The following is a 26,617-nucleotide window of genomic DNA, read 5'->3' as shown; positions in this document are numbered from 1 at the left end:
GCTGTGTGTCCCCCCCGCCCCCCGGCGTGTCAGCGCGGCTGGATCCCTTCCATTCGCCGCTGTCACCGAGCCCCCCGCCCCCGCTCCGCCCCCGTCAGCTGTTGCTAGCCAGGGCCCGGGCACCGCGCGCCGATTGGCCGCCGCCCCGCGCCGCCCCTGCCCCTATATAAGGCGGAGCTGCAGGGTAACGAGCCGTCGCTGCCCGGGTCGCGTCTGGTGGCTTCACTCGGGATGGTGCGTGGCCGGCCACACTCCGTGTGTACCGGGGCAGCGAGCCGCCTGCGCCGGGTGCCCGGACCGGAGTGCAGCGCGCAGCGCCCGTGAGTCAGGGGCGAGGCGGCGGCGGCTCTGCCTCGGCTGAAGGAGCGGGCCGGTCCTTCGCCTGCAGCAGGGCGCCTGGTAGGCGGGTCGCATGTCTGCTTGCCCCAGCGGGGGGTGGGCAGCGGGTCGCTCCTGTGCATGCCGCGAGCAAAGGCGGATTGCGTCTCTGCACAGCGGGGGGCCGGCTCAGTGTGCGCTGGGGGTGGGGGTCCGCTTTGTCCCAAGCGCCCGGGGGTGGGACGCTGCATTCCCCGCTTAAGCCTTTTAGTAGGTTCAGCCATTTCTAGTCCCGTCTCTCGTCGGGCTGCAAGGCAGCCCCCTCCCCCACTAGTGCGTGGAAATGGGGGGAGAGGGAAGCTGTTTACTGGATGCTGGCTCCCCCCCGGGAAGCTGTAGAGGGCTTGGGTAGGGAAAGACCCGCACAGGAGGCTGCGTTATAGCAGCTCTTTGTGTCTGGTGCGAGCCGAGCTGCCCGGATCTCCCCTGCATTCCCCCCCCCCCGGGGGGCGGGGATATCCGCTCCGAGCGCAACCCACAAACAAAAGGGGAGGAGGCGGCAGAGGCCTTGAAGCCGAAGCGTCTCTCGCGAATTCGGAATCGTGTCTGGCATTTGCCAGCCGCCCCTTCCTCGGGGAAGAGAGAGATGGGGAGTCGGAGGGCGACCCCCCTCCACTCGCAAGATGCTGGCAGTTAACTGGAGTTGCTGCTGGATTCTGCCTTGAACCCCTCCCACCCCGTAACAGTGCACAGCATGTATCATAGTACCCTGTTCTGCAATGCTTTGCACCGTCCGTACAGGTCGCTTTGCAGCCACCCCCGCCGTGTGATTCAAATGCCCCTCCTGGGTCACGGGCTCGCTTGTTGTGCAAATAATTAGGGTGACTGAGTCGACGGCTTTTAGAGAGAAGGGCTGGCAGAGATTCCCACCCGCTGAGCCCCAGATCTGTCTCGATACATCACGCTTTTCTCCATGTGCCCCCAGCACTGCCCCCCCATCCGAACGCGGATACACACACACACACACTCTCACTCTCTCTTTACCTAGTAGATGTGGTTTGTCAGACAGCAATGTGCATTTGTCACAAACATAGCATATTTGCTTTCCAAGTTGTAGAAGAAAGGTTGCATCTTTTAAAAACTGCAAAATTCAAGAGGGAGAGGAAATTTTTTTCTTTCTAATTCTTTCACCACATCCTCCACCCCATGTGGTGTGAAGTACAAAAATCTTAAGGCATATTAAAACTACAGTTGCCATATTGCATCTTTTGATTGCCTCCACATTGTGGATTGCAGCTTTTTTAAAAAACCTGATACCTGTATATAGCAGTACTCTTTCTAGAGTGGAATCTATTGTATAGGGTAGTGAGTATGTTTGCAACTCAGGGAACTTTGTAAATATTTAAGGTTGCTAAATACGAGGAGGAGGGGGTTAGTTTCTAAACAAAAAAAAAAGTCTTGCATTGTTTAGGAAATGGACAACCCCCCTTCCAAATCAACTGGAAACTTATTTTGTGTTCTAGTTATAACTTCATTGAACTGTCTTGATATTAAACTAATTTGTCTGCACATCTTTGCTGTTAGTATTGTCTGTGCAATGGTAGATATGACTACACATTCAAAAAAATCTTGACATCTGCACAGTATGTGCTGTCCTATCTAGCACCTTTTCTCTCCTGGCAGGTCTGCATCACTATCTGTAGACAAACTATATACAGCTTTTGAATATACTTGAGGCCTTGGCTACACTGGCGCTTTACAGCGCTGCAACTTTCTCGCTCGGGGTGTGAAAAAAACACACCCCTGAGCACAGCAAGATACAACGCTGCAAAGTGCCAGTGTAAACAGTGCCGCGCGGCTCCCAGCAAGCTAATCCCCAGCTAATCCCCACGGGGAGGTGGAGTACTTGCAGCGCTGCTCCCAGCGCTGGCACTGCGACCACACTCACACTTCAAAGCGCTGCCGTGGCAGCGCTCCTACAGCAGCGCTTTGAAGTTTCAAGTGTAGCCATACCCTAAGTCAGTGGAGAATTATACGCAGCTAGTAACCGCTGGTCTGCCTCATACTGCAGACTCCTTTGTAACCTGCTTGCAGGTCGTACAAAATGCCAGACCAAGTTTTGTCCTTTCTATACCAAGGACTGTCAGTGTGTGTCCAGACAGTTATGTAACCATATCAGCGCACACAGGCAGAAAAGCTAAGGGCAAAATTTTGTATGCATAATCTCTAATACAGTGCAACCCTGAATAGTGGAGGAAAATACTGGCAGAGGATAAATGGTGCAGCTGCACCTCTGTTGTGCTTTAGTGAAGACACTGCCTATGCCAGGAAGGGCTTCTGTGAGTGTAGGTAATCCACTGCATCAAGAGGTGGCGCTTAGGTTGATGAGGGACTTCTCCAGTCTTCAACTGCTGCAACAAACTGCATTTAACTAACTGGGTGTATCAGGGTTATTCACCTACTGCAGATCAGTGCAATTCATTTTTGGTAGCTTACAGAGTGTAAACCTTTTCAACTGCTGAAATGCATGGAGCTCTTCGATAAAACAGCTAATAATGCATTCTCTTAAATGACTTAAAATATTAGAGATTGATGTGAGGGTATCAAGCCTTTGTTTGGCAAAACTACAGAGATACAATTTTTTTTAAGGGGCCCGGGGGGGGGTGTGTGCGTGTGTTTCACAATGAAACACCTTGCCGTGGCCGTTCTTTTGGCATGAAGGGCTTAGTGCTAAGTAGGACCTAGTCTGTCCCTTTAAATCCCCCCCCCCCCCCGGTTGACCTTGCTACATTGCTCAGGGATGGTGGGGGGGGGGGGAGAGAATTCACATCCTGTGTGACATCCTTAGGCCTGCCTACCCAGGGGTTCTCAGACATTTTTAACTGGTGATCCCTTTCACACAGAAAGCCTCTGGGTGCGACTCCCCCCAAACATGGAAGCTTTTTGTATATTTAACACCATTATAAATGCTTGAGACAAAGCAGGGTTTGGGGTGGAGGCTGACAGCTCATGACCCCCCCATGTAATAACCTTGCAACCCCCTGAGGGGTCCCAACCCACAGTTTGAGAACCCTTGGCCTAGCCCCCCCCCCCCCCTCGTAGATGCAGTTGGGTTGACAGAAGAATTCTGCTGTTCAGCTAGCTTGTGCCTCAGGGAGGTTGATTACTACAATGGGGGAAGAAGAGAATCCCTTCTGTCACTATAGTAAATCACCACTAGAGTGGTGGTGGTGGTGCTGCTGCTGCTGCTGCTGCAGCAGCATTTGTAGTGTAGGTGTACCCTTAGATATGGAGTAGCTGGCTTGGTTGTGGGGGGATTCAGTATTACACTGACATATGCAGTTGGAATTTACCTTGTATTAGTTCAGCATACCTAATACATCAAGACTTGACTATGGGTATGTCTACACTATGAGATTATTCTGATTTTACATAAACCGCTTTTGTAAAACAGATCTTATAAAGTCGAGTGCACGCGGCCACACTAAGCACGTTAATTCAGCGGTGTGCGTCCATGTACTGAGGCTAGTGTCGCTTTCCGGAGCGTTGCACTGTGGGTAGCTATCCTGTAGCTATCCCATAGTTCCCGCAGTCTCCCCTGCCTATTGGAATTCTGGGTTGAGATCCCAATGCAAAAATAATGTCGTGGGTGATTCCAGCTAAATGTCATCACTCAATCCCTCCTTCATGAAAGCAACGGCAGACAATCATTTCGCGCCCTTTTTCCCTGGATTGCCCTGGCAGACATCATAGCATGGCAACCATGGAGCCCGTTTTGCCTTTTGTCACTGTCACCGTATCTGTGCTGGATGCTGGTGACAGACGTGGTACTGCAGTGCTACACAGCAGCATTCATTTGCCTTTGCAAGGTAGCAAAGACGGTTACCATCCCTATTGCACTGTCTGCCATGCCATTGTAAATTGGCAATGAGATGATGGTTATCAGTCTTTCTGTACCATGTGCTCCTGGCTGGCCTTGCTGAGGTCGGCCGGGGGGCTCATGGACAAAAATGGGAATGACTCCCTGGGTCATTCTCTTCTTTATGTTGTCTAAAAATAGTCAGTCCTGCCTAGAATGTGGAGCAAGTGTACTAGAGAACCAGGGAGCACAGCCGCTCCCTGTCAGAGCCCCAGAGATACCACAGAAATGATGAGCTACATGCCTTTCTAGGGGGTGTCCCTGCAACAACCCCACCTGTTGCTTCCCTCCTGGGCTACCATGGCAGTGTCCCCCCATCTGCGTGATGAAGTAATAAAGAATGCAGGAATAAGAAACACTGACTTTTTAGTGAGATAAAATGAGGGGGAGGAAGCCTCTAGCTGCTATGATAGTCCAGGCAGGACATTAAAGGGTGGCAGGGGAGAGGAGCCCTGCCTCCCACTCCTATGATAGTCCAGGCAGTACAAAATCTTTTCTTTAGACATGAAAGGGGGTGGGGAGGGTGATGGAGCTCAGCCTCCAGTTGCTATGATGAAGACTATTACCAGCCGTTCTGTACCATCTACTGGGAATGACTGGGAGTCCTTCCCATTTTTACCCAGCCGCCCCTGGCCGACCTCACCCGAGGACAGCCAGAAGCACTCACGGGCTGATGATGACGATGCATAGCAGTCATATTGTACAGTCTGCCACCAGGAAGGGGATGCTGATGTTCAGCACTGCAGCACCCTGTCTACCAGCAGCATGCAGTAGACGTAGGGTGACATTGAAAAAAGGCGAGAAATGTTTTTTCCCTTTTCTTTTGGGGGGGTGGGAGGGAAGAAGGGTGTAAATTGACAACATATACCCTGAAACACCCAGGAAAATGTTTTTGACCCTTCAGGCATTGGGAGCTCAGCCAAGAATGCAAATACTTTTTGGAGACTGTGGGATAGCTGGAATCCTCAGTACCCCTCCCTCGCTTCATGAGCATCCATTTGATTCTTTGGCTTTCCGTTACACTTGTTACACAGCACTGTGCTGTAGCCTCTGTCTATCATAGCCTGGAGATTTTTTCAAATGCTTTGTCATTTCGTCTTCTGTAACGGAGCTCTGATAGAACAGATTTGTCTCCCCATCCAGTGATCAGATCCAGTATCTCCCGTACAGTCCATGCTGGAGCTCTTTTTGGATTTGGGACTGCATCGCTACCCGTGCTGATCAGAGCTCCATGCTGGGCAAACAGGAAATGCAATTCAAAAGTTCACAGGGCTTTTCCTGTCTACCTGGCCATTGCATCTGAGTTCAGATCGCTTTCCAGAGCGGTCACAATGGTGCACTGTGGGATACCGCCCGGAGGCTAATACCATCAATTTGCAGCCACACTAACCCTAATCTGACATGGCAATACCGATTTCAGTGCTGCTCCTCTCATCGGGGAGGAGTACAGAAATCTGTTTAAAGAGCCCTTTATTGATCTGAAGGGCCTTGTTGTGTGGACAGGTGTAGGGTTAAATTAGTTTAACACTGCTAAATTCAGTTTAAACATGTAGCATAGACCAGGCCTAACAGTACATATTAAAAGGATGAAGTTGAACACATGTTTTTGCTTTCTACGATTAGTGTTCTGGGTCATTGTAATCTTAGTATGCCTCTTATTGGAGCTTCACAGTGTGGTGGACACTAGACACATCCCTATCCATCAAAATTTGAGGTCCTTTTTGCAACAATTTTTGTGTAAATAAATGCCGTGTGTATTGACTTCAGCTAAAAATTAGGCTCCTGCTGCCACTGTAGTAAATGGAAAATTTACTACAGAGGTCAGTGGGAGCAGACCTTTAGTATCTCATGCAAATTCCCCTTAAAACTGTGTGTAATCTAGTAACATGTTAGATATGATTAAATGATAGTAACTTGGAAAACTGTCACTTGAGAAACACTGGCCTCCATTTGCCTACCTTTTGTCTATTGATCATAGAAATAGACAATTGTCCAATTTTAACTCTAAGACACTCAAAATGGATACTAGATAGCTGCTATATGGTAGACATGAAAAGTGTGTGGAGTAGGAATAGCAATTCAAGTATATTACTTTAAGATGCTACTTGATAGCTAAACTTATTTCTTTTTGAAGATTATCCAACAGGAAACAGACAGTGAAGAGCTGTGTGTGTGTATGTATGTACTAGCTAATTTCCTGGCAGAAAGTTGCCCTTCAAAATATTGGCATTACAAGGCTACCAAAATAGCCCAGTTTGAGTGAGTGTATGTAATAGTAATCTGTCAATTTATTTAACTTAAACTTGCACCTCTGTCCAAAGGATAGTGCTATCTTTGTATGATATAGAGTCCAGACAAATGAGGATTATTGTCAGTTTGAATAAAATATTTACTCCAGGGTGAATTCTTCATCACTGTGTGCATACAGAATTCATGTCCCCTCCACAGATTTCTTGGCTTTCCTCTGAAAAAAAATAACTTGACAGGGAAACTGCAAGAGCAAGCATGTGTCCCTCACCAGCAGTGTGGTCAGTTTCTCACACCTGAAGAGCTGGCTGGTGCCTCCTACCCTGCACCAGACTCAGCTGCTAGTCCTGTCTGGGCAGGGGAGGACAGGACTTCCTTTTCCCTTCAAGGAGCAACTGGGGCTGGATAAGACCTACTCCCAAGTGCAGGAAGCCCCACACTGCACTCCACCTCTACTTCCTGCCCCACTGCTCCTTAGCCATGGGCGAGGGTTTACTGTATGGTGAGCTGCTCACCCATCTGTTATCCCCCTCAGTCCCATCTGTAGCTGCACCCACCCTTGCACCCAGACCATGCCCTGCTGAGCCTCCTATACGCAAACCCCCATCCTGAGTAGCCTCACTCCATACCACCCTGACAAGCTCCCCACCCCACTGAGCCTCAGCCAGCTGCACTGCCACTTGCACCCCCTCCGTCCAGACTGCTCTACCAAGCCCCAACTACCTTGGACCTCCTCAGTCCCATTCCCCAGTACCTGAACCCCCAATGAGCTCCTTGGCCTTCAGATACCCCCTGCACTGCCCCCCCCCCACTGAGCCCCGCACAGCTGGATCCAAGGGAAGACTGGGCATGCATGGGAGACTATCTTGGTGTGCTTAGAGTGGAGGGGCAGGGCTGGGCTGGCTTTTGATGTATGATGTGTCAGGGTAATCAGTGAGGAGTCTGGGGAGGGTGGCAGCAGTGTTTCAGGGTGGTCTCCCACTGCCTTGCAGCCAGTGTCCTTTGCTCCCCAGTGCCCTGCTGGAGCTTCCACGTTTATTGACAAATAAAATATGCAGAATTTTAGAAGTGTGCAGGGTTGTAAGTTGGCATAGAATTTCCTCTGGAGTAAATAAATATTTTTGCCACTGAGAATAGTGAAGCTGTCTCTAATTATGGCTTGTATTGGCACAGAAATACATACTTGCCTATAGTTGATGCATGATAGAAATGGATTCTTCATTTCTGCAAAATGCAGGAAATGAAGGTTGGGTAGTAAAGATGCCAGTACATTAGTGTCCAAATGAAACATTTGGAACTCTAATGGATTTTCCCCTTGGTCTCTTTCTGGCTTCTTCACTACACATCACCTGTACTAGTGTTGTTTTGCAATGTACATTTGCAACACCATTCATTTGGAATGAACTGTGGGCCACTTGCATAAATGTGACTACCAAGAAAAATAGAATGTACAAAAGAGGCTTTAGTTTTGCCTTCTCCTTGCTCCCATTAAGGAAAGCTCCCCATTCTAAAACTCTCTCGAGTTTTGAGTAGTTAGTTTGCAGTTGCTTTAAATATTGGGTTTAATCTCAGAATTCCATTAGCTTGGTTAATGGCCAAACCAGATGTTAAAATATCAAAGTAGTTATATTTAGGAGGCATAAGCCTCTTTTTCCAAGTTCTTTAACTAAAATTCTGCTATAGAAAGCACACATTAAAAATAAGCACTTATTAAAATCAGCCACTTTTCGTTTGTTGAGTACTAAGTATTGTAGGGCATACACAAATGTAGATTTAATTTGTGTTAAAAGCTTTTTTTACAGCCCCAATATACATGCATACTTTAGTACTAACAGTTAATTCTGTTTAAGAGCAGAATGTTCAGAAGTCTGGTTTTTCCTTGAAAAGAAGCCTTGTCTCTAAATAAATCTGTTTCTATTAATCTTTATTAAGTTAGACTGGTTTCTCCTTTTCACTTGCCTCTCCACACCTTTCCCTTAATTACAATAATCAGGATATGTGCTGTGCAGAACCAGGTGTTCAAAAAGACTGGCTTTTCTAAAAGCTGACACAGCTAGCAAAACTTTATAGCTAGTAGCATCTCAAACACTGCCTGGCCACTATAAAAATAAAGCAGGGCTGCCTGAGGTCTTTGGAACCGCCCTGAATAGGGAGGTTAATCAGTAAACTCGACAGCTATCACTTGCCAATAGCAAAGAGAAACTCCTTAGTGCAGAATGTTCAGAACAGAAACTTCTTTAAGGAAACTAAAGAGCCTTGGCGTGTCCACTTGAAGTTTATATATTAGTCAATCTCTACTTAATTTGATAGTGAGTGAATATCGTACATATGTCGGCTTGGATGGAGACTTGGGTTTGAGATCATGAAATTGGCTCAAGAATAAGATGGCCAGCGGCTTTAAAGTTGGATGTTCTGTGAAGGGTCTTAACCAGGGGTAATTAATAGGCAGACTACAGGCCAAATCAAGATGCTTTTGAATGGACCATGAAATCTTTACTTTTTTTGTATTTTCTCTGGAGTCTGGACCTTGACTGCATCTTGACCAAGAAATTTGGACCTTGACAAAATAATTGATTGCCCTGGTCTGAAGCATGCTACATCTTGAGCCAGAGTGCATTGGGGACTAACTTGAAATATTACAAATTGTGTAACTAAACTCCAGTAATCTAGAACAGTGCACTTTGCTTAGTCTTTTAAATATTATGTACATCACTACTAGGAGTAGTGACTACTATTACTATAGTGTGTAGACAATCCAGGTTCCTTCTGAAAGCAGACTTGTTTCTGAATACCATTCTGGTCACTCTGATTAACAGTATCCTTTAGAAATACTTACACTGATTGTTCAGACCTCCCCATACTGTCTCCTGAATTCGAGGAAGGAAGGCCCAGTATACTTGTCATGACTAAGAACACCTATACTAGTATCAGGAGCTATGACTGCAGCTCATGTAGGCATGTATCTGAGCTAGCTAGCTTTGCTGCAGCTAGATCAATGCTCAAGTCACAATCGCAGTTTAACTCTGCAACTGGCCAGCTGTTTGCATTTATACCCAGGGTCCCTGTTGGAGTTGTACTCAGGAGGCTCGCTCATGCTGCTGTCACAGCCACACTGCTATACACTAGTTAGCTTTGATCTACTTAGAGGTTTAATTTAGCTAGATCAAAGCTAGCTCAGATATGTGCCTACATGAGCTGCAGTCACACCTCCTGCTTTAGGGTATAGCTACACCACAGAATGAGTAAGAAAAGTGAGTTGTGTTCTCCCTCTCCTTAGATGACCTACTGTTCTCCTTTTGGGTCACTTACTTTCCCCCCTCTTCCAACCCACTCTTCTCCTCCATGTGGAGGATAGTAAATTTTAAAACATTGTACAAAAAAAATCCAGTCTGTCTAGCACAGGGGTGGGCAAACTTTTTGTCCTGAGGACCACATCAGGGAATAGAAATTGTATGGCAGGCCATGAGTGCTCACAAAATTGGGGTTGGGGTGCAGGCTGGAAGATGAGGTTTGGGGTGCAAGAAGGTGCTCTGGGCTGGGATTGAGGATTTGCAGAGCAGGAGGGGGATCAGGGCTGGGGCAGGAGTGTGGGGAGAGGCTCAGAGGTGCAGGCTGTGAGTGTCACTTACCTCAAGCAGCTCTCGGAATCAGCTGCATATCCCTTCTCTAGGTCTTACAGGTGGAGCAGCCCCTGACCCTCGGTATGTGGCCATGCAGCTGCTTCTGAGAGCCACATGGTGCAGCCCCTGACCTCGTGCCCCAGCTGGAGCCCATAGGCTGTAGTTTGCCCACCCCTGGTCTAGCATATACAAAGTCTGTCTCACTTGTTAAGGTTTTGATAGTTTATTTACTCTAAATACTTGATATCATACTTTATCTTTCTGCCTTGCACTGAGACTTGGTGAAATTTAATCTTCCCTTCAATTGACTATTCCTGGGGGTCAGGGGGAAGTCTGGCAGGCATTTAAATTTATCGGTCTTCTATGGAACTGCTAGAGTTTAATATCTTATGAAGAAATTAGCTAAATCAGCATTTTCTTGCTATAAATGCTGAATGTTCCAGCCTCTCTTTCATCCAGATTCCAAGAAACCATAAGAATGAACAAGTCTCTAGAGCTAGTTGTAGGTGACTTAAAGTAAGAGCCCAAGCCACTGAGAATTTGCATTGTTGAGGAAGGTGACTCACTAGTTATCTTATGGAAAAGGTGGGGAAAGAGGTAATGGGTCCTGCATTAAGGCAATACTTCAGAGACCCCATACAAAACCTTCTCTAGAGAGCTAGATTAATGTTTCAGTTGACTGCTGGTTCAGAGTGGGAATGGAATTGCATGGTTGAAAAACACAAGAGGTGGAATCTGAAAAGGAAGAACCCTTCAGGGATACTGGCAGGAGACCTAGAACCTCTTTGTTGGTAGCTCATACTAGTATTTATTTATATTTACAGAATGCAAATGTACTGGGTACTCTTCAACTAAGTTACAGTACTACATTACAGTGCTGCTTGCAATAACTACTGATTAAAAACTAGGATTAGTTATGTGACAGCCATGCAAAGTTGATCTTTGTCAGTCTGCCTTAAATATCAGTTTATTTAAATTAAAATGTCAAAGTGAAGATAATAGAACTAATCTAAGTGGCCAGTGGTGTGGTGCAGGGTGGTGGTAAGTCAGTAGTTCCAGGTTACCAAGCTAGAATCTATAAAAATCATTCATGCTGGCAGAGCGTTAATTGGGTTTGTGTAGAAATACTAATGGTCAGAATAAGGCAGCAGATATGCCTGCAGCATGAACAACCCAAGAACAGGCTCACCAATGAGTGGCATAAAATGCAGAAGAGTTGGGTAAGCTATGTGTAGCATTTGAGAATGTACAGTTTTCAGAATTACAAATGGAGTCACAGGGGCAAGCCTGTATGCAGGAACAAGCTACATAAGTAGCTCATACTCACTTAAGTATCTGTCCAAAGCGTCTGCAAACCTACTTCATTTCAGTTATTTTACATAAGGTTGGTCTGCTCTGTTTCTACCAAGTAGCTGAATTGCTCGCATTCACTGCCTTAATATGTTAAAGGACTTGAAAGCTACTTTGAGAGAATATCTAAGTATTTCAAGACCAGTGTAAGGCCAAATCTTGCTGTTTTCTGGTTGCTGTCTGCTTGATTCATGTGGTTAAGGTGAGCAGGATTTGGACCTTTGTATGGTGTATAGGGTAGTGCACAAAGTTAATAAATGTGGTTCAGTCACCTTCTCCAGAACAGGATGCAGTCATACCATTGCTTAAGCTAGAGACCTACCAAAGTGAGGCTTTGCTTAAGAGAATTTGAGCCAGATGCATTCCTTGTCAGTATGCGGTGCTTCTGAAAGTCATAGGCTGTGTGTGAATGGGTTTGGACGAGGTTATTTTTACAAGCGTAAAATAGTGGTCTTCAGTGCATTCTGAAAGCCACCCAGTTGTGACTTCCTGGCTTCAATTCACTTTTCTTGCGCTTTATGCAAGAGCTTAAAGAACCCTAGTTGAGCTGTAGTAATATACCATGAAAACTTTAAAAATATTAAATGAGGAGAATAGTTGCAGGGGCTGTGGCTTAACTAGTCCTTGTAGTCAGGTAGGTAATAGACTCTCTCAGGAGTGTGGGTTGTGTTTTTTAAATTTGCTTTGCACTTGATAGGCCAGTCCCCATAACTTCTCTTGTGATCCAGGAGAATGGCTTCCCATAGCAAAGTTATTCCAAATACAGAAGTTCGTGGCACTTTTCTGCCTCTCTGGGTTGTACTCTAGACACCATTTTATTCATATTGCACTAGCACCAAAAGCTAGAGTCAGGCGTGGGTTAAGTGCTGCACAAATATGTTGGAAGATACCGTCCCTGTCCCAAAATCCCACAACCTACTTGGGAAGGGATGAATTACCTAGGGAGTATTGCTACAATTGTAGCATCATTAATGCGACTGATGAAGTATCTACAATATTAACAATACCCTCTTCAAGGCAATGATGAGATAGCACTTGGACTGTAAAACAGTTTGCAGTCCATCTGTAGTTTATAATTTGTTAAGCACTGCCTCTTAATAATCTGATACTTAGCTTAGGCCATTGAGAATATGTAGGGCAACTTGAAGTTGTTTTTTATGCTACAAGAGAGCTAAGCAGCAGATGTATTATTCCAGAGCCAACCCAGAATACGGCAGGTATGTTGAAGTAGTCTTTCCTAAAGCCAATAATTGAAGCACAGGTGCTGCCCTTGCAAATCCCATTTTTGCAGTGGACCTCAGAATGTGTGGGGGCAGACTCCTGCACCCAACTTGTTGCGGGATTGGGTGGGGCCTTAGACACTTTTTAGGCCCAAGTTCAGATCCCTAAACTCATGACTTAATAAGAGTATAAGGGAGCCTTGTGCCATAGGTCTGTGTGCACTTATTAACCAAATGGGAAATCTGTTCTGCCTTCAAACAAATATTAAATTGAATCTAGTATTCAGAACTCAGCTTGCTGCTGGTATTATGCTGCCAGCTATCTGACCTGTCATGCCACCCTGCAGTGCCCTCTGCTGGCCTGGCACTTTGAGGTTGACTACCTCAGCTTTCATGTGGCTTAAGCCTTCTGACCAGGTGGTGAACTTAACCCATTCTGAGGTAGCAAAATCCAACTAAAAATCCTAGACCAAAAAAGGCTTATCTGCTCTTCAGCCTGCCCTCTTTGCTCCATCCCAGAGACATAAAGACTAAAGAGGTCCTAGGAACAGAGCATTCAGTGCCAGGGCTGGTTTCCCTGAAGTACTGTTACCTGCCCCTTCTGGGCTGTGTTTCCTGCCCCTGTATAAAGAGCACTGGGCTCCCAGGCTGGCTCCTGTGGGGGGTACTAAGTCTCCTGCAGACCCTGGCTCAGCCTCTCCCCATTCACTCTGGTTATAAACTAACAGATCATCTTGAGGGGTTGTAAGGCCCAGATGATCATGAAGCTATCACTGGACCCTCCTTAATCCCACCCCCTCAGGTTGGGAAATAGTTAATTAATTATGGCAAAGGTATGGCTGGCTCTGTTGCCCTTATAGGATCCAGTCACCCTGTAACACCTTCACATCAGGGTCACACACTATCCAAGATTAAGTTTCACAAACACCATGCTACTGCCAGTCACTGTTCTCTATTCTATTTAAAATTGTATTGTGACTTGATATTTGGGATACTTAGACCATGAGGAAGTTTAGTACAATTCCAGCAGACTACACTACTAGAAGATGTCTCTCAAATGGCTCTTTAAAGGCCCCTAAGCCATTTTCTTACCTTGGTTGTTGATTATTGGCATAAATTACTCCTTGCAGAGACATTAAGCTGTCAGTCTGAGCCCACGTCCAGACTAACCCGCGGCATCGGCGGGTTAAAATCGATTGCTCAGGGATCGATATATCGCGTCTAGTCTGGACGCGATGTATCGATCCCCGAGCGCGCTTACATCGATTCCGGAACTCCATCAACCCGAACGGAGTTCCGGAATCGACACGGAGAGCTGCGGACATCGATGCCACGCCGTCTGGATGGGTGAGTAACTCGATTTTAGAAATTCGACTTCAGCTACGTTATTCACGTAGCTGAAGTTGCGTATCTAAAATCGATTTTAATACCCTAGTCTGGACGTGGCCTGAGAAAAGTCTCACAGTACCAATCAGCTTCCTGTAAAGCTTTGAGTGACCAGCCAAGGGGCACAAGCCTGGCTTGTCTGTTTTTTCAATGCATTGGTGCTCTTTTTAAGGACTCCATATACCAGTTTGTTGCTTCATCCCATAGAAGAAATTTGAATAATAACCTGCCTCCCTGCTCCTTGGGACCTCATGTCTTCACAACTGTTTCTCTATAGAGACTTCTAGGATAGACAAGACCTGAATTAAGAAACCAAATATATGCATCAAACAAAAAAAAAACCTTCCAGACCTCCTTAAATTGCACAAGCCTGATCTTACTGCCACAGAACACAAGTGACATCTTTGGACCTCAATGAGAGCTGCCCATATCCTGTAATGAGATAATTAGGGACGATGAGACTTCAGCAGATACCATGGTCCACATTATCTAGCTAGTGGTCTCTAGATAGCATAGAATTCCCTAGGCTCTTGTTGACTTGAAAAAAGTGAATGGTGACTTGCTTCCATGATGGTTGCCAAAACAATTGGCCTGTGCTTCCTTGTTATATGAATTTTGTGGAATAATGTATAGAAATAACTGGAACCTCTAACAGTTTATTCACATGCAACCTACCTTAGATGTGACTTCTGCAGTTCTCCTATGCACTCTGCCCATTTTAATTCTTTGTTAGTGTATCTTAGACAAACTACTAAAAGTTTATTCTAATCTGTTTAAAATGTCACTGTTTTATCTTCACTGTAAATATCAGCATTGACCTGAGGAATCATCTGTTTCAATAATACCCCTCATGTTACAGTCACTGTCTTTGGAACATACTCACACATGCACTATTTTGTCTGAGTGCATAGGATGCCTACAGCAGAACAGTTTCCTCAAAGGTTTTTGGGACATTATCATTCAGACAAGGAGTAGGGCTGGGTTATATTTTGACTAAGAATAAGACTTAACTATCAGTTCTACCAGGGAGATAGGTTCCATTTTAAGAACCTGTTTATGCTGCCCATTATTGCAGGATATATTCATGCATCTGTCTCACAGGGTAAAGTTACTGGGTTAACTCCCTTGGTAAAAAGGCTTATCAGCAAAAAAAGAGAGACTCTAAACAAAATAAGTGTAAAGTTTCTGAGTTACCTGTAAGTATCATAGTCTCTTCATAGTCTACTATCAGCCTTCCTTAAAACTCCCCATTCTCCCTTAACTTGGCATCTTCTACAAGGTTTTATGTATTTCAGAAGCACCATGCTGAGTGGGAATTGCTGCAGCTGAGACTCATGATTAGACACAGGTGGGTTAACAAGATTCTTTCTGATGTCCACTAGTAGCTGGGAAAAAGCTGCCAGCTTAAGTCCTGGTCCCTGTGTATATAAGGGAAGAAAAATGGGAAAGCAAGGGAAAAGAATCTTCTAGTGGAACATGCTAATCTTTGCCTTCCAACTTCACTTGAGTTGCAATATGGATGCACTACTCAAGTAACCTTCTATAAAAGGGTAAAGAAATTTATTTCCTGGGAAGAATTGAGCATTGTAGAGGTTTTCTGATTTTGCTTTTAGAAAGAATTGCTATTTTTGTTTTCTTTCACATCCCATCCATATCCCATGTGCACACACCACATGAAAGAGCTAGTCATTGGAGAAAGAAACTCCTGTACCCTGGGAGAGGTGAGAAACAGAGTTGTCAGTCCAGCTATACATTCAAGTTCCCCTGTCAAATGGGACAGCAAGAAATGCCTTCCCCTGCCCCCACCCCTGCTTTGAATCTTGACAGAAATGTCTCCTTCCCTAGACAAAAGGGAAGAACAATATTAAATTTCCCATTTAAAATGATCACAAATATAAGCTTAGGCCACAGTCCTAGCAGATCTGTATGGATGCAAGTGTTGTCTTGAGTGGGTCAGCTTGTTGGATCAGGCCATTTAGTCTTAATTGCAGTTTAGTTAATAAATACAACCATCTGGTGCTCTAGGTAGATGTACAGTTTTAACAATCAGTTAATGAATTTGATCTGACATCTAGGCCCCTTTCAATCACCTTACTTCAAAACTGGCTTAGATATTACAATCTTCATTATAAGACTGCACTATGTGAGAGAGAGATCATACTTATCAGAAGGGAAATAGCAGGTGCCATTATTTTACAATGTGTACAAACAAAAAATGGCTACTCTGACTCTGCCATTTCTTTTTGTGTATCATTAGGTGAATTGTGCATTTGCAACTGGAACTTAGTAACTATTCTGGGTTTGTACAAAATGTAACCGAAGGCTGTTGGGTTGCACAGGAGTGTCTGAAAGCAGAATTAGGCCTGCAGAACTTGTAGTATTGGTGACTGCTTCAGAAAAGAACCCATTTTGGCTTTAACCCCAGATCTAATTTGCAGAGCTTGTACTTAAAAACAAGCTGTTTTTATTTGTAAATAAAGTACATTTGAAATGGGATTTCAGACATGGAGCCCAAGATCACTTGTGTATTTAATGGCTTTTTTTTCCTGAGTAGACTGCAAGAGTAACAAGACAGTGAACAGTGGTTGTCCTGTGTGTGTGTGTCCATGCTTGTCTAAAGGGTGGCTAGTGGATGGACTCTGGGCAATGACTCCTGACATGCCTATAAGCAACATGATGGGGTCTGACTTTTAACCAACTCAGTCTTGAGGTTTGCTACATAAATCCACTGTTTTAGGTGAGATGGGAGAGAATGATGAGGGGCGGGACGATGATGTTTATAGGTGGGGAAACCATCTCTCAGGAGTGTGTGTGTGTGTGTACGTGCACCTTTCCCACAGACAGTGAGCTTACACCAGAGCTCTATGAAGCAGCCAGGCAGTGCTACTCAAAAGACTAGCTTTCTCTAATGGAAGGGAGAGACTTGTTTTCCTGACCATCTCAGCCCTTGATGTTTTCCAGTGACCCTGCAAATGTTAGCTTCTCACTTGCCTCCTACCATCGACTACAGCTTGCACTTCATTGCTGAGCCCAAAGCTAGTAGCTTCTTGCAGCAGCACAGGCATCAGCCAGTTTCTGAGTCCTGTAGTTTGAGTAGAGCAAGTGTTAATCTGTCTGCTTGCGCTAGGAGGCTTGCTTCCAGCTGATGTGCAGACATCTCCTAATAGGCCTCAGCCTTGCTTCTAGGGCCATAAGTCCTTGATGGTTTTTTCTGCTCTGACAGCAGCAGAGAGTAAGAAGCCTAAAGAAATATTAAACATCAGCTGAGATAAAAGACCTATAGTACAGCACAGTACAATGAGTAAAGAAAGTTTCTTTAAAGATCTCTGTGAAACAACATCCTCTTAAATAAGGAGTCCTGACTTAAAGGAGGATAGGGGGTTTTCTGCTTGCTACTGCTGATTAGTGTGGGTAGGTTTGAGAGTAATACCCAAAAAATCTGTAACCCACCTTTCATCCCTCCCTTTCTTTGCACACTGCTGCCTCATCAGTTTCATTTTCAACTTGCTTTAACTGGTATGTATTTATTTATTTATTATTATTTCGCTCTTCTAGAGCGATGGGGGAGGGAAGCTTGAAGTAATGACCCTCTTCCATTCCTGCCAGAATAACAAGGAGGAAAGTCTCACTTCACTCAAAGCCAGCATCAGCAGCTTTTTTCCTAAAAATACAAGTAAAACTGCCTTTGTTGTCACTACTAAAGCAAACAGCTGTTGGATATCAGTAATAAATGACTGTGTGGCCAAAGCAGTTGTATTATTTTGTTGTAGTTAATTGGGTTCATGGGTCACAGCCGTGTTTTGTTTGTTTGTTTTAATGCACTGCATTGAGCAAGCTCACAAAGCAGACAACGGCCACTATTGCCTGACCATAGTAACTTTATTAAATGGTGACAAGTCAGGCTCTCCTCTCAAAGCTCAAACTAGTGGAGCGGAAGCGAGGAGTTACTCTCCCTGTGTAGTCTTCCTGCCTTTACCAGTCGTGGCAGAGGTAAACATTAACCTTCTGTTGGTACTGCAGTGGGGCACAGAGGATGGAAGGAATGAAGTAACTTGAAAAGTAGAACAATTTATTTGGCAACTGGATAGTGGTATCATCCTCCTTCTCACATAACCAAGCTATAGATAGCCAGCGATGCTGTTGTGCACCATTGTCCCACTTGCTGGCTTTCTGTTAAGTACTGTTAAAGCAGCTATTACTTTTTCTGACTTGACAAAACTTCTTTCAAAAGCTCACAAGTTCTACAGCAAGGGTCAGCAGCCTTTCAGAAGTGATGTGCCGAGTCTTCATTTATTCACTGTAACTTAAGGTTTTGCGTGCCAGTAATACATTTTAATGTTTTTAAGAAGGTCTCTTTCTATAAGTCTATAAAATGTATCTAAACTATTGCTGTATGTAAAGTAAACAAGGTTTTCAAAATGTTTAATAAGCTTCATTTAAAATTTAAATTAAAATGCTGATCTTATGCCGGTGGCCCACTCAACCCGCTGCCAGCCTGGAGTTCTGTTCACCTAATTCAGCAGTTGGCTGAGCAGGGCCTGCGGCCGGGACCCCAGACCGGCAGTGGGCTGAGTGGCTCAGCCCGCTGCTGGTGTGGGGTTCTGTCTGCCAGCTCCTGCCAGCTGGGGTCCTGGCTGCCAGCCCCACTCAGCCCACTGCTGGTCTGGGGTCCCGGCCCTGCCCACATAGAGTGGGTACCTACCTACCTTCTCCCTGGTTCGAGCCCATTCTCTTCCCCTTTCTCTGCACTGAGCTGAGGGTAGGGGTGCACTGAGCACAGGGCTGGGGGTGAAGGAGCAGGTTGGGGTGCAGGGTCTGGCGAGGAGCTAGAATGAGGGAGGGGGCTCAGGGTTGGGGCAGGAGGTTTGGGTGTGGAGCATTTACCAGAGACAGCTCCCATTTGGTGCAAGGGGTGCAGGTGGGAATGGGGCGGGGTAGGAGATACAGGAGCTCCCATTTCATGCTCAGGGTAGGGATGTGTGTGCAAGAGTCAGGGCATGGGGTGTGGGATGGCTGGGTATGTGTGGAAGTGCAGAAGTTAGAGCTGGGTGTGTGTGTGTGGGGTCCTATTGGCATCCAGCAGGGGCGTGTGTGTGAAGTGCAGGGTCAGGGTGTGTGTGTGTGTGTGTGTGTAGCAGGGGTGTCACAGGGTCTGCACAGGTTTTCTCCTTCTCAGCCTGTGCACTGTGCTTAGGCTGGTAAAATAAGAGTTCTCACACCTTCTGGTGTTTCAGCTTTTGTGCTTTATTTTACATTGCCACCATGTAGTCCCCTTTATCCCCCAACAGTTATTGCCTTTCTAACCCATTTCAGGGTCTCTTGGCCTTTGAGGCTCCCTTCCTGTGGTGAGGAGACAAAGCACTAGCCTCCTAACTGAGTTCTGTTCAGGGCTTTCATAGCCCTCCCAGCCTTCAGCCCAGCTGTCGCTGCTTAGCTTAGTCTATTGCAGTGAGCCAGCCCTCAGTGGGGCTTGCAGCTGCTTTGAGCCTCTGCCCCTGGTGCCTCTGCCTGAAAGCAGGCTAGCATTTTAACAGGGCATTCAAGGGGTTTTACCCCTGCCCTGCCACAGGGGGGTGCAGGGGTCAGGGCAGAGGGCTGGGGTGCTTGGCTCATGGGGGTGCTCCAGCCCCCATCCATGAGCGGCTCATGGCAGAGTGCTGGAGGGGATATGCCTAGATTTCCCTCTCTTTCCCCAAGGCCCCATCCCTGCCTCTTCTCTGCCTCCTCCCTGGAGCAGTGAGCATGCTGGGGCTCCACTTCTCCCCCTCCCCCTCATAAGGGTGATCAGCTGATCAGCACAGGGAAGGAGAGGAGGAGGGGCAGGAAAGTACCATGCTGGGGGAAGAGCTGGGGCTGGGACGAGCTTGGCTGCTGGCAGGACCAAGCTTCTGCCTCCCATTAGTAGGTGGGGTATGGATAGTGCTGATACCATCACTGTGTTTCTGTTCCAGACTTCAAAGTGCAATTTTGGTTCTACTTGCACAGGGTTTCCCCTTAAACTATTTTTGAAGTATATCTATACTTGTACTTAAATGTTTTAGCAAGACCTATGACATTAGCACCTGATTATGAAACTGCTGTGAATTTACATGATTGAAGCTGGTATGTGCATTATACTGTATCTTATAAACCCCATAACACTAGAATGTATAGGTGTCCATTACTTGTATAGGAAAGAATTTCCTGAGATCTAGGGATGTCTCTGGCATGAGTTTAGCCTGCTGGCAGAATGGGCTTTGACTAGAACTAAGGCAAAACTGTGCAACCACTAAAGTTGTTGGATTAAATATAAATTTGTAAAGTTCCCTTCCCTATCTAGAACTACGTACTGCCATGAGCAGGCTCTAGAGAGGACTAGACTTGAGTGCCTGATTGGAGAATGTGTGTTGGTCATCATCTCTTCAGGTCAGATAAAATCCATTCAGGAACTCGCTGTAACCAACACTTCAGAGTCCAAGGCCATTAGGGATCATTGTGATCATCCATGCTGACCACCTGTGTAGCACAGGTCACAGAATTTCCCCAAAATAATTCCTAGAGCAGATCTTTTAGAAATGCATCCAAGCTTAATTTAAAAAATGGCCGTTGATAAGAGAAGCCATCACAACCCTTGGTAAATTGTTCCAAAGGTGAATTATTCACCATTTAAAAACCTTACCAAATTTCCCACCTGAATGTCTAGCTTCAAGCTCCAGGCATTGGATCATATTTAGAATCCTACCAATTTCATGGTCATAAGATCTCAAAAACTGTAAACTTCATGATTTCAGCTATTTAAATTTGAAATTTCAGTGTTGTAATTGTAGGGGTCCTGACTCAAAAAGAGTTGGGAGGGTGTCTTTGCTGGCAGTGGTGCTTCCTTCAGAGATGAGCAGCTGGAAAGCAGCAGCTGCTGGCCAGGAGCCCAGCTCTGAAGGCAGAGCCACTGCCAGCAGCAGCGCAGAAGTGAGGATGGCATAGTATGGTTCTGCACTGCTGCCTGCAGAGCTGGGCCCTCAGTCAGCAGCTACCACTCTCCGGCTGCCCAGCTCTGAAGTCAGTGCAGAAGTAAGGGTGGCAATACTGTGACCCCCCCTCCCATCCCAAAATAACCTTGTGACCCCCCCAAGCAACTCCCTTTTGGTTCAAGATCCCAAATTTGAGAAATGCTGGTCTCTCCTGTGAAATCTGTCTAGTATAGGGTAAAAGCACACAAGACTAGATTTCACAGTTCAGGACACTTTTTTCATGGCTGTGAATCTGGTAGAGCCTTAATCATGTTGTATAGGTTTCTCTGGCAGATTGAAGAGCCCATTATTAAATATTTGTTCTTCATATAGGCATTTAAGACTAATCAAATCACCCCTTAACCATCTCTGTTTCGCTAAATAGATGAGCACCTTGAGTCTCACTATAAGGCATGTTTTCTAACCCTTAATCATTCTTGTGGCTCTTCTCTAAACCCTCTCCAATTTATCCACATTCTCCTTGACCTTTGGACACCAGAACTAGACACAATATTCCAGCTGCAGTCATATCCATGCCAAATAGAGAGGTAAAATAACCCCTCTAGTCCTACTTAAGATTCCCCTGTTTATGCATCCCAGGATTGCTTTAGCTCTTTTGGCCACAGCATCACAGAGGGAAGTCATGTTCACCTGGTTATCCACAGTGCCCAAATTTTTTCAAAGTCACTGCATCCCAGGATAGAGTCTCCCATCCTGTAAGTATGGCCTACATTCTTTGTTCCCATGTAGCCATATTAAAATGCATCATGTGTGCTGGGTAGACTTAGTGTAAGCAATCTAGATAGATCTGAATCAGTGACTTGAGCTTTTCATTATTTACCTGGCTCAGGGCTAAAAATTGCCATATAGATGTTTTGGACTCTGAAACTCGTGTGAAGGAGGAGAGTCTTGGAACCCAGCCTCCACCCTGAGCTCTAATGTCTGCTCTGCTCTTCCAAGCCCTGCAGCCCAAGTCCTGTAAGCCAGACTCAATGGACTCTGGCTCTGAGATTCCATGGCAGAAGGGGTGTGGTTTTTTTGTTTTAAATGTTGTTGTGTAGAAGTACAGGAAATGACCATTAACTTTTAGTTGTGTGATCAGTTCCAACAAAGTGTAATCTAGAATTCCCCCCATGTTGGCTGCAACCCTTTGAGTTTGGAAATTATCTATAATGTTTAGAAATTCCAAGGATGTTTCAGTACTGGCAGCATGAGACTTCAAGCATATGTCAGTCACATTGAAGTCCTCTGATTAGTCTTTTTTCCATTCTCATTGTAGATAGGTGGCAGTCATCCTTCTGTTTACTCTTGTGATTTGGTGATCTGTAGCAGACACTGACTAATACCTCATCTTGTGCTTTCAACATTGATCCATAAGCATTCAGGATCATTTTCTTCTGAGTCATTCACTACTTTGGTCTAGTAAGAAATGTACCATATGTAACCTATGAGTGAGTCTAAGCTAAGGCAAAATGTTGAATAAAAATTTTTAATGTTTATGTATAGCCATGCAAATTGAAAGGCTGTGTATGAAAGAGGGCTCATACTTTTTTTGTTCCCAAGCAAACAAATGAGCAAAACCAAAAAATGGCAAACTTCTATACAGATCAGCAAGAGGGTGGGTTGCCAGAATCTGTAGCACCAGCCACGTAACACTAAACCTACTGAATAAGGCAAAACTGTAATATCCCTGTAGATTGCATTTCAGGACTTATTTCTCTATATTTCAGGAGTTCCAAGATGCCACTTCAGACATCTCAAAACTGATAGCAAGGACTGAAGAACCATCTTTAAGACCTGATAATTGTCCTGAAATACTGACCATGTCTATTATGGATCACAGCCCTACCACTGGAGTGGTGACTGTAATAGTCATTCTGATTGCTATTGCTGCTCTTGGTGCCTTGATATTGGGCTGCTGGTGTTACCTGCGTCTGCAAAGGATCAGCCAGTCTGAAGATGAAGAGAGCATTGTGGGAGAAGGAGAAACCAAAGAGCCTTTTCTTTTGGTGCAGTATTCTGCTAAAGGACCTTGTGTAGAGAGAAAAGCAAAGCTGACTCCTAATGGCACAGAAATTCATAGCTAACTTCGAGCAGCACAGATGTGTATGTGGACTACACTTAAGATGTCTGTAATCAGCAGAACTGATACTGTGAAGAAATTGGACATACATACTGCTCTCTCTTAAAACACCTTGAGATAAGACTTCAAAATTATGGTTTTGTTGGTTTGTCACTGCATGCACTGAGAAACTAGACTATCCATCAATCCTGTATTTTAACGCCTTAGTGCTAAGAGGTGACTTCTCTGGTATAAAGTCCATTGCTGGCAATGGACATGCAGGGATATGCTGGCATGAAAAAACTAATTGCATTTTTGTTACTTGAATGTTTAGCTGAGCCTATTTTGATGGAACTACTACTGTAATGTGAACTACTTAAAACTGTGAACTGTAAATAGGCTGCCAGGAGTTCTGGCTTTTTGTTATCCAGCATATGGAAGTGGTATGAAGTTATTCTTAGTAACACACATTTGGACTTCTGAGCCACATGATTACAGATCAGATGCCAGACCTTCAAAACCAAATCTGCAGTTAAAGCCTGTTTCTGCTATGATGTTCTGAGTGAATAACCATAAAGACAGAATGGTTGCTTTTTAGTTTTTGTTTTTAAACCTCTTATGGGAATGATTCAGAACACTTTCCCTGAATGCAGGTATATATAATCTCATTAAGGTGTTTGAGGCAGAAAGGATAGGGGTTATAAGGAAGGAACTTTACCTCTCTTCCTTTAGGGTAGATTAAGCTGTTATCAGCTAATACTTGTGATTGTCCTAGCCATGTAGCTACTGCAAGGAAACTGCCATTTTAGCAGATTCCAGTCTGGGAACTAATGATGGCTACTTTATGCATGGTCCAGAAGGTTTCCAGTGGAGTTAAAAATAGCAGTAGAGCAGATCTTTCCCTCCTGTTAGCAAGCATGTTAATTACAGAAATGGTGTTTTCACTAGAACTGGCATTAATGTAACTTTTTTTACCCTATAACCACTGTTTGTGTGTACCTAGTAGTTGGGATATATGTAAACATGAAGCTAAACAGCCAACTGTGCAAACTGTTTTTAGTCTAGATACCAAATTGTCTACAGTTAATGTATTTTGTAGGTAAGGCTTTTTTTTATTCTCAACTTACAGGGCAGACAAATCTGTCTTGTAACAGCTAACTACATTTTGGCTGTGTTGGGGAAGGGATAGAGGGAGGGGAAAATAGTTTGTGGGTGGGGTAGAGGTTTTAAAAAAAAAATCGGTGTAATCTGAAGTACCTTCACACAAAGGGGCCCCACATTTCCTAACTTCTCCCTTCTCTTTACTAAAGAGAAACCTATAACAGGTACTTGGAGTGAAAAATTGTGGACTGTAAACAGTATCATAAGTTCTGAACAATTATTCAACCATGGCTAAAATGTTCTAGATTTCCTAACTTTTAGGCCTGCATATTCCACTAACTACCCAGCTTTTGCCTAATCCAGTTTATATGTAGCTAACAAATTCCTTTAGTTTAAGTCAAACTCCCTAGCAAACTGAGATGCAAAGGGGGGGAGGGGGTGTACAAGCAGTAGATAATGCAGAAGTTTGACCACCACTGTGTGTGGGGGGGGGGACAGTTATGCTAAACACTGGTGTGAATGATGGTTTATACATCGGGAATAACACTATTTATTCTTAGCTAGCTCGGCCTTGATGACTTTGTCTGCAAGCAAATGATAGTCCACTTGTGAACTAAATAGCAGCTTGTCCTGGAGGGAGCTAGCAGAGTTGCATTCTTATTCTTGTGTGCACTGATTAAACTGAGGCTAGAAAATGAAGCATCTTTCATTGCAAAAGCCACAGCTTAGCTAAGCAAATCCATTGCTACTAATGGACGAACGCTTCCTTCCTCTAAGTGCGGTGTGGAATACAACTGCCTAGGGAGGAGGCAAACACTGTGTGGTATATTTACTGGCTCCAAAGAGGCCAATTTTAATTTTTCAGTCTATGGTTTGAGACACTGGCCTATACATGCACACTGGATTCTTACTGCATATATGCTGAGCAATAAGTAAGTAAATTTTGCTTGTTTGAGATGCCACACTTTATTCTCCTTCTCCCACTTTTTTTTGGGGTGCGGGGAGGCAGAGGGAACACTAGTTGGATGAGATTATTTCACCATTTGTTCCCCATAAGGAACAGTTTTTCATTGAATTGTAAGTGAATGAAACATCTAAGACAATTATAGGTTAATTGCGGAGCATGTAAAAGTGGTATGCAGAGTTCCTGAAATCCTACAACAGGAATGACAGAATATTTTAACCATTTGACTTTTCATTCAAGTTTACTAAATAAACAAACTCAACGTTTCCAGTCAATTCTGTAAACAAAGGCAAAATGCAGTGACCATGGCTAACTTCAGCTGTTCCTTAGAAAAGTATAAATTGTCAAAGTTCCTAAATGAACACTTCCTCTGGGAGACACGGGAGGAAGCCAGTGCAAAACTTGGTCCCTTAATAGAAGATGCTTCACTCTGCTGTCCCTGGGAATTTACTATTTTTAACCTAGGTTAAATTAATAAAATGGCTATCAAATTAGTGCAATAGTAAAGTGGAAAGTGTTTTCCATATCTCCATTTAGGTTTCAAGATCTGGTAAATTGTTTGAAGTATTACAGAAATATTCTGGTTTGATTTTTCTAGACAATTGGAAAATATTTTATTTACAACAAATAAAATTTGCATAAATACCTTCCCAATACAGTGTCATTCCTGATTTTTTTTTTCCCCACTCCCCATAGCATAAATAATTACTCTGTCCTGTTTTCTTTATGCTCCGTCACTGTGGTATCAGTATTGGAAACATCAAGCCTTTCTCTTTCATGTAATCTGTCTATAGCAGTTAGAACTGGCCCAGTATTGTGGGTGGAAAGAGTCTCCTCTGACTGAATGGATTTCTTGGTCTCATCTCTGTTCTCTAGCTTCCCCTCCATTGCTGCTAGCAGGACTTTTAGTAAAGCATTCTCTGTAAGGAGGTTATCTGATGCATCTGCTAATTCTTGAAGCTTCTCAGCCATTTCTTCTAATTCTCTGTTCTTCTGTTCATATTGTGCCTGTAATTGTTCACTGTGGAGCTGGAGGACACTCTGCTGCTTTTCCAGTGTATGCTTCTGCTGCTGTAGTTTATGTTCTTCTCTTCTGGCTTCAGAAAGTTGGACTTCCAGCTGATCTTGAGCCTGGTGTAGTGCACTGACTTCTGATCTCAATTTCTGAATCTCACTCCTTAAGTGGAAGATGTGCTCTTGCTGTAACTCTCTCTCTTTCTGTGGACATTCTTTGGCACAGGGCTCTAAGTCAGGTGCAGCTGAAGGTAGACTTGAGTAATGTAAAATGAACTTAAGCAGATTAGGAAGAGTAACTGAAAAATCTTCAGGAAACTTCACACTTTTGTCCTTCCTATGAAAACATACAGGTAGATTAATGCATTTAAGATGTCTTTGGCTGTTATCTGAACACTGTAATTTGGTTTAAATTTTAAACAGCAGATAT

The 26,617-nt window shown here is 44.6% G+C and overlaps 2 protein-coding genes across 6 annotated transcripts in view; one reads left to right on the top strand and one right to left on the bottom strand.

Moving 5' to 3' along the window:
• The first annotated feature begins 206 nt into the window (after window positions 1-206).
• On the top strand, window positions 207-25,827 carry SNN (stannin). 3 transcript variants are annotated; one of them, XM_050966512.1, is made up of 3 exons: window positions 207-399; window positions 15,356-15,408; window positions 22,777-25,827. In XM_050966512.1, exon 3 carries the CDS (start codon window positions 22,870-22,872, stop codon window positions 23,131-23,133), a length of 264 nt encoding a protein of 87 aa, XP_050822469.1. In that variant the 5' UTR covers window positions 207-399; window positions 15,356-15,408; window positions 22,777-22,869; the 3' UTR covers window positions 23,134-25,827. The 3 variants fall into 3 exon arrangements, with proteins under 3 accessions (XP_050822469.1, XP_050822468.1, XP_050822467.1); XM_050966511.1 differs by having other exon boundaries at window positions 15,340-15,408; XM_050966510.1 differs by lacking the exon at window positions 15,356-15,408.
• TXNDC11 (thioredoxin domain containing 11) overlaps window positions 25,758-26,617 on the bottom strand; it is a 105,642-nt gene continuing 104,782 nt past the window's right edge. For all 3 annotated transcript variants that reach the window (XM_050966420.1, XM_050966421.1, XM_050966422.1), the window contains one exon: window positions 25,758-26,524. In XM_050966420.1, coding sequence (XP_050822377.1) covers window positions 25,879-26,524 — 646 coding nt within the window. In that variant the 3' untranslated portion in view covers window positions 25,758-25,878. The remainder of the gene's footprint in view (window positions 26,525-26,617) is intronic.

Source organism: Gopherus flavomarginatus, chromosome 9 (assembly GCF_025201925.1).
Source record: "Gopherus flavomarginatus isolate rGopFla2 chromosome 9, rGopFla2.mat.asm, whole genome shotgun sequence".
NCBI classification, from domain to species: domain Eukaryota; kingdom Metazoa; phylum Chordata; order Testudines; family Testudinidae; genus Gopherus; species Gopherus flavomarginatus.
The sequence above is the reverse complement of the archived record's forward strand: the minus strand, read 5'-3'. Positions and strand labels throughout refer to the sequence as shown.